The 13,202-nt window shown below is 39.6% G+C and overlaps 1 protein-coding gene across 1 annotated transcript in view; it reads left to right on the top strand.

Annotated features, from left to right (window-relative positions):
- The first annotated feature begins 994 nt into the window (after window positions 1–994).
- mcama (melanoma cell adhesion molecule a) overlaps window positions 995–13,202 on the top strand; it is a 51,320-nt gene continuing 39,112 nt past the window's right edge. Inside the window, exon 1 of the mRNA XM_071505860.1 lies at window positions 995–1,154. Within this exon, the coding sequence (XP_071361961.1) occupies window positions 1,088–1,154 (67 nt within the window). The 5' untranslated portion in view covers window positions 995–1,087. The remainder of the gene's footprint in view (window positions 1,155–13,202) is intronic.

The raw sequence follows: 13,202 nt of genomic DNA, 5'->3' as shown, positions 1-13,202 counted from the left end.
CATTATAATTATAATTATATAATATATAATATTATACTATAATTACTGTGGTGCAAAGCTTTATCTATGAAGAACATCATAAGTCAAAGTTTTGAGGTCTTTATTATACTTGGGGCATTAGACAAAGGGAGAAAGTCACCTTAGTGTGACCTATTCGCTGAGAAAGGATTACTGCATCACAACCTCAGCTGAATCATGCTTTATTTGCAGAAGGAAGGTGAATTAGTTTCCCGCATGCCCCATTCTGCCCCAGAACAGAGCGGGCATAATAAAACTTTAAGAACTTAAAGGCGCAGTGCAAACAGATACTAAAAACTCTCCAAATTGGACGACTGGGCTTCATATGAGGTGCAATGTTAAATAACAACTATTTAAGTTTACTGATGCTGCTGAAGGTTTATTTCTGTAAACACAACAGCAGAACCAATGAAAGCGAGAGGCTCTATATTGGTTTTAGATACAATAAATTATTTATTCAACTGTAATAATTCATAATGGTAATGAAGGAGAAAAACAAACCAGTTTTTCAGGCAATTTGGGGGGGGGGGGGGGGGGGGCTTCCCTATGCAGGCCCTGGTTATTTAGTGACCCGCCCTCGTCACTATTCCCCTTAGAAATTAAATTTTAAAGCGTTTAACCACTATGAAGATGCAAATAACGTGTCCCAGTTCGGTTGAATTCAGCCAACAGGCCATGTGATTTCGGCTAAAAGGTGTGGGGGCATGATAAGGTGCTTATTTAGTCATGACCTTAAAGGACTTTCAACCAAGAAGCAATGCGTGCTGCGTGTGAGTTAGGAGAGGCTGAACACACACACACACACACACACACACACACACACACACACAGAAAGCCCCACAATAGGAGGACCCCGCCAGGCTGAGACTCTAATTGAGCGCCCCCCCCCCCCCCCCCCCCCCCTTCCCTCCTCCTCCTCCTCCTCATCCTCCCCCTCCCTCCTCCCTCCTCCTCCTCCTCCCTCCCCCCTCCTCCTCCTCAGTCTCCTCCGGGCTGCGGGCTAACTTCTCGTCGACACACCACTTCAGCTCAGTTTGTTTTGGACCGGATACGAAAAGCAGCAGAAGACATGGCTTCTTCCCTGCGCGGAGCTTTTCTCCCGCTGGCCCTTCACGTCTGCCTCCTCAGCTGGAGCGGTGAGTTTACACCAAACTGCATTCGCTTTTTTTGTCGGTTTTTTTTTTTTTTGTTTTGTTTTTTTTTTTGTTGTTTTTTTTAGCAGGAAAGTTTAGTGAAGGAGGAGGAGGATAGCCTCTGAGTTTGAATGAGTATATAACGCGTGGCTTTTCTTGGATGCTCCCACCAGATGTTTGACATTTTAAAAGTTATTTTTAGATAATTAGAGCACAGTTTTCTCCCCTGAAAGTGCGTTTTTTTTTTTTGTGCCTTTTACTTGCTCTTCGCTTAAGTACGCAGTTGGAAAGCTAATTGACCTATCTTGGAATAATTGCGCATGTTGAATTGTTGTGTGCTTTTTTTTTTTTTTTTTAACAAATTGAACACCTTTTTCCAGCGCCTCAGCCCTTATTACTGGATGATTTCAGCCGAAAGTCTCGCCGTTGCACATTATATAAAGGTGTAATTAATTACCGCGTAATTAAAGCTGTTAACGGACCAATTAACCGAGCAACACGCAGCCTGTGTGGGGAGCACAGATATGCATTGGGATGTGAAGGGTAATTTTTTTTTTTTTTTTTTTTTTTTTTTTTTTTTTAAGGCTTGTGTCATAAAGTGTTTGGAGTCTGGATAAGTCATTATAAGGTTTAATACGACTGCTGCGAACATCTAAAAAACCACAGCAGTTTATGTGAACCGCAGGACCAAAGTTAGCGAAGAGTCCCACTTCTCCGGAGAGGAGAAGCGCGGTCACCTCTGAATCCTGGTGATGTTCCTCACCAGACAATAAAAGCGACGTGATGGAGGAGGCTGGTTTTACACCACAGGACAGAGCAGTGTGTGTGTGTGTGTGTGTGTGTGTGTGTGTGTGTGTGTGTGCCTGAATCTCTTCGTCTTCATGAGGACCAGTCTGACTTTACCTTTAGACTTTGGTTATGTTTTTCTAAGGCGTGTCCCCAAAGTTAGAAATTCAGAGCTGCAAGGTTGGATGATTTTCATTAATCTGGAGATTACTTTCTCGATTAATCCATTAAATACCCATCATAGTTTCCCAGAGTCCAAGGTCACGTCTCCAAATGTCTTTCGTCACAACTTCAAAAGCATCTGACCTTGTTTTGTCTGATGCTTGTATTGTTGATGTGATGATGTATTGCCTTTGAAAGTTTAACTTTTGAGATTTACATTCCTGAGCTGTTAATGGCTCTGAGATATTTACCACCCTGGGTGGGTTGGATGGGCAGCCACACCTGTCATCATAGGGACTGTCTGCCAGTTGGTTTATGGGTGAGGCAAACATTTTTAAGCTTTTTGACCCAATGAGGATCCAACTTTGATTGAAATGTTTTTTTTTTTGTTTGTTTTTTTTTTAAACAATTTTGTAGCGTGGATCCAGTATGGAGGTGTTATCGTTTTCATTGGTATTTTTTTTGTCCGACCAATAGTCAATACCTGAAAAGAAATTAGATGAGTTTATGATGATGTAAAACAGAGAAACATAGTTAATTGTCACAACCAAGTACCTGGAACCAGAACATTTTTGTTGATTTTGCTTGGAAAATTTGTGCCCATCGAGTAAAGACTTAATCAACAAATTGTTTAAATTCTAATTCTGTTAACCCATGACTATCTTGTTGTGGAATCAGACCAGCCACAGTGCCAGTCAGCAGGTTGATGTTTTGACTCATGAATACTCTGTAGTCATTACTGTATTACATTAGTACTCATGGGTTGGACCACACCCATCTTTGAACTTAACCTTTGTTTTGATCTCAACTTTGCACCAGTGAAGTTCCGTGACTGTATCTTGCTCGGTTATAACACTTAACTCACCTCTTTGATAGTTCCTACTACAATAGGTATCTTCAAGACCACATTTATGCCTAGATGACACGCACACATACACGCACACACAGATTCACAATGTGAAAACAAAAACATTAAAAGCCATGCGGTCGCAGCTGGTAATGACTTGCTATGGTTTAGGAAACGTAATTTCTAAGCACTAATGCAATACTGATAATTAATCACAGACAGAGAACCAGTTTCTATTTTGATAACAATAATGATATTAATCATACAGGTCATTTCTCAAGCAAAAATGTCAAACATTCACTGGGGTAGCTTCTCAAATGATGTGTAGTGTTTATCAGTTTCCCATTGTCAACTGAATATCTTTGGATTCCAGTAGTTTAGTTTTGTCGTGTGGTGCACTGTGGGTTGGTTAGCCATCTCATTTGTTGGTTCCCGAGTACTCTGGGTGATGGAGTTTGAAGTAAAATACTTAACCTTTGTCTTGCAAAGCTAATTATTAAGCCACCAAATTATGCTCACTTGCCAATCTTATGTGAGTCGCTTTTCCCCACCCCTACACCAGTAAAAGCAGATGTCATGTTCTCTGATGGATGACCGAACTCAGGCAAGCTTTATTGTACATAAACAATTGCAAACCTTCCTTCTTCTCCATGTAGCATCTCACAACAGGACAACACTCACTCTGTCCGAACCTTATCCTTCTTTTTCTCTTAAATCCCTGTTTTTTACTCCATCAGCCTTGTCTTAATTGGGTTACTTCTATTTAATCCTCATCTCCCCTCCACCTCCTGTGGAGGCAGGGTAAAGCTGTCTGTTTTTGGATTAGATCGTTGGCCCCTGATAGAGACCCCAGCCCTCTAAAAAGCTTCGAAACCAGGCTCTGTCAAAACTGACCTCTTCCCTAATGGGCCTTGAAGGGCACTTGCTCGAATACAATTTGCGGCTAAAAGCATTTCTGCTGTATGGAAATAAACCCATCCTGAGTATGAGAAGGAACCCAAACATGTAGCTTCGTTGATGCATTGTACAGCAACATCTATTGATTGAACCGACCAGTGTTCATCAGTATGATGGTCATGTTGTGTTACAGCAATGAGCAAGTGGTCCAGCCAGTGTTGTGCAGTAAATCAGGGCAGCGGCACAGCTTTTACGGTGACATTTACAAAACACAAAGTAGACACGAAGGACGGGCTTACTTAGTTCATGCCATTATGAAATACTTTTAACCAAACAAGGCTTTATCCTTCAGTGCATTTCAGCGCTCTGAGGGATCCTTAAAGCTGTTTGTTGTGTGAAATGTCCTTTGCACCCAGGCAGCCCTTATTAACTAGATGATTTAGTCCATATCTAGATGCATGGTTTCAAGTACACACCAACAATAGGTATCATGGACAGTGATACATGGGGTAACTTTTTTGGTAGTAATATATGCATAATATGTGGACATGTCCTCTTCAAGCTTATGGCCTAATTCCCTGTAAAAGGTTGATGTTCATAAAATCCTATGAAAAGACCCAAACTAACATAGAATTGATTCAGCTAATACCTTGTTGTGATTTATGAGCCAATTACCAGACAAGCGTGACACAGACACTTGTAGAAACTACGGTAATTAACTATCAAACATAAACCTTGGGTTGTATGACTTTCAACATGTATGTGGTCACTGCTTTGTGACATTTGTTAACTCTGTCTTGATTCATTGACAGTTATGTTATATGTAGCTGTATCTCTGACTTTTCTATCGGTTTTCTGATAAAGCAGTGTAATAGTTAATCTGTCCACCTCTAGAGAAATACAGTATCCGTACCAGGATAATCCCTCTGTCAGACAAATTGAGCCACATACCTCAGGTAGAAGCTAAGTGTAAGATCATATAGAGACAGGTTTACATTTCAATGGTGTTTGGACTGACGTCATTTCAAACAGCTTTGGCATCACTCAAAAACAAACATTGCTCTTATTTAAGGACTTGGAGTATTGATTTTGCTGTTTGTGGCACATTCAGAACAAAACCTGTCTCCTGTGTCTCATAGAGTTGTAGTATATGAAGACACTCCAGCAGTTTCTCTTAATGGATGAGAACAAGCTGTTTTAGAGCCAAGGGACTTTGTGGCCGACCACCTTGTTCAGTCTCAAACCTCTAAGAGACACCTCACGTCCTTCTTGATGTCAAAGTATTCTGCTGTGAAATAAGCTCCAGAACTGATCCCGAGTAACAACTTCTGAAATTCTGCACATATTTGAGTTTCTTGTTGATAATTTCAGTGCTGATAGATCGGCACCAACACTGATTTTTAACAGCCTGGAAGTTGTTCTTCAGAAGTATGTGACATTGATCAAACAAAACGACCGAACCATCTCTTCTTTCAGCCTTTTGATTTATTTCATCATGTATCATCATTAGCTGAATATCTGTGCACACAAAAAGACAAGTGATCTGAAGTCGTAAGCTTGGGCCCTCGGACATTTAAAGCCATTTCACACTATTTTTTGACATTCACAATTTCATTAACTCAAATGATTAATCAACTATGAAAGTAAACATTATATTAAACATATTTTTTAGCTTTACACTGCATCATATAAATGCGTGGTGTCCTTGAAAACGAACGTTTTGGGAAACCAATTCAGTTTATTAATTTATTGTGATTTATGTAGATTTATTGATATTCTAAAATTAAATCAAGACCATTAAATTACAACTCAAAATATCAATCTTAGAATTGAGATATTCAAATAGTTTTTGACCACAAGGTCAGACTTCATATTTCAGTGTGAAAATAAATGTGTAGATCTATAACAATTTGCAATAAAAGTGCAGGGTATGGAACCACAATACTTTTTGAGTTACAGCAAAGTTGCACAGCCTATTTAGACCTGTCAAGCTGTGGCTATTTGGTCTTGGTCTGATTCTTAGTCTCATTTACTAATTCTTTGATCAGATTATGTATTTGCTTATATTTAGGAAAACGTCTTGTTTGGCCTTGAGTGCTTAGACATCATTTGTCATTCATTATTAGCGAGATAGGAAAATGTGTTTTTGTACCCAGTAAAGTCATAGTGAAGTATCCAAAAATGAGTCAGAAGGTTTCCAAGTGAGTCAGTGTCCACTTGTAAATAATTGGTGCTCTCCCTGACCCCTTCTTCATCTGTCTCTGTGGCTGAATGCCTGTGAATGCCTGCAGTCCTCTGCTGCTGGGCATGTCTGGATGTTGCAGGAAGTGTGCAGCTGTTGGCTGCAGTTGTTCATGTGGGATTAGTGCATTTGCCTGAGTGATAGCCCGGCATGACAGCCATATAATCTAATGTATTGGCTCATTGTTTTCATTAAAGAGAGTGCGCTGTTTGATCCCTGTGGTATTATAATAGCACCTTGCTATAACATAAGGCATATGTAAACTAATTCAGCCAACATGTATGTCAGTGCGGTGAGCACTCAAATACCATAGATCCTTTTGAATTAACTCTTTTCATTGAACTCACTGAATATTCAACTGGCTTTCATTTCTGAGTCCCTTCTGTTGTTAGGTTTAACTAACTAACTATTAAAACACTTGGTCAACAGAAAGATTGTGGTTTTGGTAAAATATTGAAAAAGTCAACACCTCAAGTCTTAAGTCTGAAAGGAGATATATAAGTTTTTGCTATTGTTACATAGCCAACCTAAGCATTAACAGCTCTTAGCAGGGTAGAAGAAATGTGAGTTCAGCATCATCTTCATTCCTTCACTTGCCAAGAGCTGTCTACAGAAGTGGCTTTGAAGTTAGCATGCTAACCAGCTAGCCCCGCTTTGGCTGGACTGTATTTGTCACTTTCCAGTACAGAGTCACTGTAGTGTCTGCTCTTCCTCAAAGAAGTAGCACTGCTCAGAGGGCGTATCATAACCTCTTGTATTGTAAACACAATGATGGCTGAAGCTCTTGGAAAGCAACCATCACCAACACCAGGTCCCAGCAAAGAATCACGTTCAGGAGCAGAGAAAAAGTACGAGACCCTTTAACGAAGTGCTTTCATTTACCTCAACATAACTAGAAAAACAGCCATCATGCTTTAGAAAAAAACAGATGAAATATTTTACATATATGTTTGGTATGAACATGTTTTGTTGGCAGTGAACAATTTGCAGATACGTTCAATATTTACGTTTCTTCATTATGATGATAAAAATGAAATCTGAGTGGCATAAAAAGTATTCTGTAAAGCAAATGAGTTGTATATGAAGGTTATCACTGCTGACTCTCTTGTTTAAAAAAATCATTTTCTTTGCATTGACCTTGTTCTAAAAGCCCAGTTTTTTTTGGTGTTTGTTGTTTCAGTCTGTGGTTTAAAGCCTGTGCATGCTCTGAAGATCTAAGACATGTTTTGGAAAATCAAAGCCATAGCTGTTTAGCTGGCAGGAGCAGAGCTGACATCCACCCTTAAGCCTAAACTGAAGGGTTTTCAAGGGCCTTGTCTTGCATGTGTAGTGTATTTGCAGTCAGTGGATGGTGGATGTTTGAGTGGGATTTTATATCCAACAGCTGCCTCTGTAGTTTGATCTCTGGCCTTCTGGGAGGGAATTTCTCCTGTATCGACTGCCTCTCTGGTGCTGAAAAACTGCCCAAAACATCCCTCACTGGGGTGTTACTCAAAGCACATCATTCAACACAGCAAAAAAATCTATATGAACAGTTCACTCTCGAGAAGATAGGACCTGTTTCAGTAGGTAGAGATGGCTGTTTAAGGAGACTCAATCGAGAGGAGGAATGTAGGAAATTACTCGTGAGAGGGAGGAACATCCATGTGCATTCAGGGTGTGAAGAGCCCATGAGGGAGTGGTGTCAGAGCACTAAACATATCACACGTTGTGTAAGGAACGTGTGCAATGTCTCCAGCATTTGTTGGCTGCAGTTGTTCATGTGTTCATGATTTTTATTTTTTTGGTATTTCTTTTTTTAAAAGTGCTAGAGGTGCTGCAGGGCTCCACATCATCGTGCTGTGAGAGTGCTGCGAGGTTAGGTACTTAAAAGCCTCTTTGAATCCCAAATATTGGATTTTGCTGCACCACTTGCACTGGATTGATTATTTGTATACAGTATTGTAAAAACAGAATGATGAATGTAGAGGTATGTTTTTGCCTGGTTGGATAGTCTAATTTTGCCACACAGGCATGTCAGCTTTTTGCAGCATATAATGCCACACAACCCCAGTTTGTTGTGGTGGTCTAAATTGTCTCCTAAACTTAGTATTGGTTGAGAAATCAGTGTTGCTTTCTCTTCCAACTTTATAACTGTCATGAATGTAGGACTTATTGGAGGACTATATCCACACTAATACATTGTGGTTTTAAAAGGCATCAGTTTTGCTATGTTTACAGCTGTTGTTGATACTACTTTTTGAACCCCTAAAATTGAGACTTTTAGAAAAATGTTTTAATTTATTTATATTTGTATTTTGGACTTTTGGAAATGATGAATCCTTCACTGATTTGTCACACTCCTATCATGTGACACTCCCAATCTGTTACATTCATTAACAGCTTCACCTCATTGTCAGTCAAACCAAAGAAATTTTACTTTTTGTCGTTGCTGTTCCTCATTTATAGTATTTTCTGCAACTGACAACCAGATGCAGAGTAAAGAAGCTGCTTAGCAGTGTGTGAATGGTCATTTGTGTTTTCAGGTGTGTTAGTATGGACAGAGGTTATATCTGATGTGGAGCTAAAACGCTCATCTGGATAAAACGCTTCACACTGGTCAGTACATGAGTGAATGTTCAGCCTCATACCTGCTGTGAGTGAACAAAACTCAGTTTGAATTATTAATATCCTCACTAAAAGCATTCAGCTGATTAATTACCACAAGCTGAACGAGGTGATCAATCAGTCATTGTCACCTCAGCGGAATCAGACAGATCCTGAGGTGTCTCGTCTTGTAATCAATTTAGTAATGAGATGATTTGTTGTGTGATGTTAGTGCTTCTGCTCCTTTTCTCTGGGTGCTAATGTTATCAAACCACTTTCACATACTCACTTGGGCTTTCAACCTTGTGTATCGCTGTTGTATTTAGTCATGACATAAATATGTCAACACGTTGCAATATTGTTAATATCAAGATATGACCTTTTTTATCACATTAAGAATTATATTGATCATATCTGGAGCAATATGATACAGCACATGCACAGGACACACTCAGGAGCTGTCTCTGTCTTCAGATAACAATAAGTAACTTCTGGTCAGAGAAGATTAAAAGATAAATACATAACAGGAAGGAGTAAAAATGTAAGCAGGGAAGCTATCTGGTGGCCATGTTATCTTTAATAACCTGAGTGTATTTATATTAAATTTGTTTCCTCTGTAGAAGCAAGAGCACTAAAATGACATCTGTTGTCCTGCTTTCTATTGTGTCACTCTTTATTCGGGCTAAATATACTACAGTTACATGCACGACTTGGTGAAACCATGCATGTGGATGTGTACATCTATATGGAGGAAGACAGTTCTGTTTTCTTTGTTTTGAAATAAGATGTTCATTAGGAGGATTTCAGTCTTTAGCAGATTTGGCCATTTGTCTCCAAACTCTGCTTGGGCAAAATTGGCCATCTGTACATGACGTCCCCTTCATATTTAGAAGGCCCATCTGTGGGACACATGGCACTCTCTTGGGCCACAATCCAAGTCTTGGCAACAGTCCCATTGGTGCCAGAGGGAGAGACAAAAAACCACCAGTATCGCCTTCATTGAGAAGCCTTTCCTTCCTCCTTTTCCCACTTCTCTCCCTTTTGGTCTGCAAACAGAGCTTAACCAGCAGCTGCACACACCTGACGCCCCAATCCATCGGACAAGGCCCATTCTGGCATGGGGGCAACAAGCAGGGGCTCACGTTACAGAGAAATTGTACACCACAATGGTCTTAGCCTCCTTCCCGCTTTTTCTGAGCCTTGTCCCCCCCATCCTCCGTCTCCTCACACACCTCTCTCATGCCCCCTCCTTTGCTTTTTTTGTTTTTTTTTTTCTTTTCAAGTGCAGTGGACAGAGCCTGGGAATATTTACTTTGCTCAGTCCTGATTGAAACAGCAGGAGAACACAGGAAAGGGTTGTATGCAGATAAAGAGTGAGATTAACTTAATAAATGTGTGGAGCTCACCATCCTTAGTCTGTTTAATTTTCAAACAACTATGATCTTTGGGAGCATGTACAAGGATCTTTGTGTTAAATTTAAGTAAATGTCATGTGAGCTTTTTTAGCATCAGCACATAAAGCTGGCACTATATAACATACCACCCACATGGAGAGCCTATTTTTTTCAAGAGCAGTTTCTTAGAGGCTGGATGTCTGTACCTCCTAAGTCTCCAAATCAGTGAGGACAAGAGATCCTGATGCCAAACAAACACAATTTGATTTCAGACCAGTTCAGTTTGGCTCTAAAGGTGTTTTTCTTTTTTTTTCTTTTTTTGGCATTATAAAACCCGGAAAAAGCTGATGTTGAAAAGCTGGAAAATAATGAAAGTGAAAATTTAAAACAATGACAAATATTAAGATGCTGTAGTTTGTTTAAAGGGAGTGTCTTAATACTATAGATGAGAAATCCCTTAATTTGGTTATTCAAGGAATAGTTGAACAATTTGGGAAATTTGGTTATTCTCTTTCTTGTCTGCATGATTAATATGCAGCTACCAACAGCAGCCGGTTAGCATAGCTTAGCATGAGACTGGAAGCCCAGGAGGATTAAAAGCTAGCATCACTCTGTGCAAAGTAGGCTTGGGGCGATATCTGATAATATCGAATATCACGATATCTCCCACCATATGCAATATTTTTCTTAATATCGGGAAATTTATTTTTTTATTTAATACTTTTTTGCAGTTCAACTACTGGAATGGTGACACAGTCTGCGGCGTTTCTCTACTGCAACATCTTGTTTATCAACCAATATATCAGCGCTAATAAACGCAGACTCTTATTTTGACAAGCATAAAAGCGGGTCCAAATGAAACTGGATTATAGAGAAATTGAGACAATTTTCAAACATATAAATATATTTACATTTATTTATATTAAAAGTGTGATAACGAAAGATCTGCATGCTGGTCTTGAAAATACTTGTGAACTTGTCTGTACATCTGGCAGCTACATCCAATACTCTGACCCCAGGGCTAAATAACTGGAGTGCCTGGAGTACAGCACAGTCAAAGCAAAGTTACCCATTAATTAGGAAGGCTGTTGAGTTATAACTTGCTGTAAAAGGGTCCATAATAAGATTACTCCTGGTAGATGGAAATCACAGTTCCCCTTTAAATCTTGAGGGGTTGATGTTTGTGTGTGTGAAATGTGACCACAGCACTATGTCATTGGTTAGAGGTTTCACCTGTATCTATAAGTCTCCTCTCTTGTAATGAATAGGAGATATGTTTCTTCTTGGAACAATGCAGATGCCACCAGCTCGTCTTCAGCATTTGCTCAAGGCATCCCCTCAGACCACGTCATTGTCCCGAGGAATGCCAAGTCCTCTTATTTCTTTTGTTCTTAGGGTGTATGTCAAACTGCCAAACCAACCAATGTGTAAGTGTCACCTGGGGAATGCCTCAAGAGCCTGCAAAAATAAATAGTGCGTAGTATTTCGCTCATCACCTGGATCACGTTGCACAGTGATATCATGAGCTTATGACGGAAGTAACAAAATAGTAAATGCAGCAGGTAATGTCCGCTTCTTTCCTGACATTTAAGGGGAAAAGAGCACAGACGCTGCGTTAACACCTGATGGTGAGAGTGATTTATTATGACTTTTTTCAACCAAAGAGACTTGAGACAGTTTTACGTTTAGGTTGGGGCCAAAGAATTGTGTGGATGGGCCACTTTTTACATTTTTCACTAGTTCAGGGGGGTTTAAAAATGATCAATTTGCTACTTTTGTTTATTTTATTCTGGATGAACGTGTTGAATGTAATTATTGATTTTTGGGTTTTTTTTTCCCACAATAAATACACACCCAAAAAGCAAAACAAAACAGATATATAGATACATACACAAAAAACGTATGAATACAATTCATTAGTTCAACAAGCATTTCTCCATCAGGCTAACCAGTTTTACCTGAGATTGGGATGATTTCATTTCATCAGGAAAGAAAAACTGATGTTGTGGAATGTACTTGCCATTACATTATTAGAGTGTACATATTTAATATCTTCCAAGTCCATCCAGATGAAATGATAAAGCTCAGGATGTCTGGCACCGTGCCAAACAGTTGCCTGTCACATCAACTTCCATTCACATCTGTTGTCAAATTAAAATGAAGTCAGTTTTTAAATCCAGACCGACTTTGATGAAAAGACATCTCCCTCAGATCAGTGTGTACATGTGCGTATGAATATTCATGATGACCTCAGGGCTTACCAGCGCGTCTTTCATGGTGTTTGCCTCTCTCTGCTAATGGGCTGTGCCATGCAATGGGTATGGCATATGTGCATCTAGCAGTGTTGTTTTTTCTGATGTCTGTTATTACTATACACTATGCAACCAGCTATAGGTTTAAATTAAATCCACTTTCCTCTATCTCAGATAGGGGGATTTTCAAATGTTATTTTATATTCTATCTTAGTGAAACTCTGCACTCTAGAAATCCTTCGTACCCAGTTCCCTTAGTTAAAATGAAAACTGCCCCTATTATGTGCTTATGTAAAATAAGCTCTGTATGGGGGGGTGGGGGGGGGTCTGTGTATGATATTATGCACAGAGCAGGATTACAGAGTCTTGTGTCAGTGCTGTCTGTAAATGCTATCCCAGCCCCTGAGGCTCAACCATCAGTGCAATGGTAGAGGGCCAGATTTAACTCACATTTCATGCTTTGTGTGGGACTTTCCCCCTCAGCTGATTCATAGTGCAGGCCTAATTATTTTTGTCTTTTTCTGTTGTTCAGTTTGTGGTTTCAGGGTAGTTGTTTGCCAAATTCCCCAGAGGGCTGATCTCTTTGTTTAAGTGTCCCCCAGGAGGACCAAGACAGGCAGAAAATGTGCTAGTGGAGGAAAACCAACAGCAACTGTTGATGGGACAGTGGAATTTGTCTGGAATATTTCCAGTCTGTCTTTTTCTTGACATCATTGTAATACTAATATTGATCATTTTCATTACCTATTCATCTGTGAATTGTTTTGTAGTTTCACAGATTAATCAGAAAATGCCTGCCACAGTTTTACAGAGTTCAAGTTGACAGTCCAGATGTTCAGTTTATTATCATAGACGACTATGAAAACCAGCAAATATTCACATTTC

The sequence above is a fragment of the Trachinotus anak genome, unplaced genomic scaffold, assembly GCF_046630095.1.
Source record: "Trachinotus anak isolate AG129_WGS33_773 ecotype Australia unplaced genomic scaffold, CSIRO_AGI_Tana_v1 ptg000020l, whole genome shotgun sequence".
NCBI lineage: Eukaryota > Metazoa > Chordata > Actinopteri > Carangiformes > Carangidae > Trachinotus > Trachinotus anak.
The sequence above is the reverse complement of the archived record's forward strand: the minus strand, read 5'-3'. Positions and strand labels throughout refer to the sequence as shown.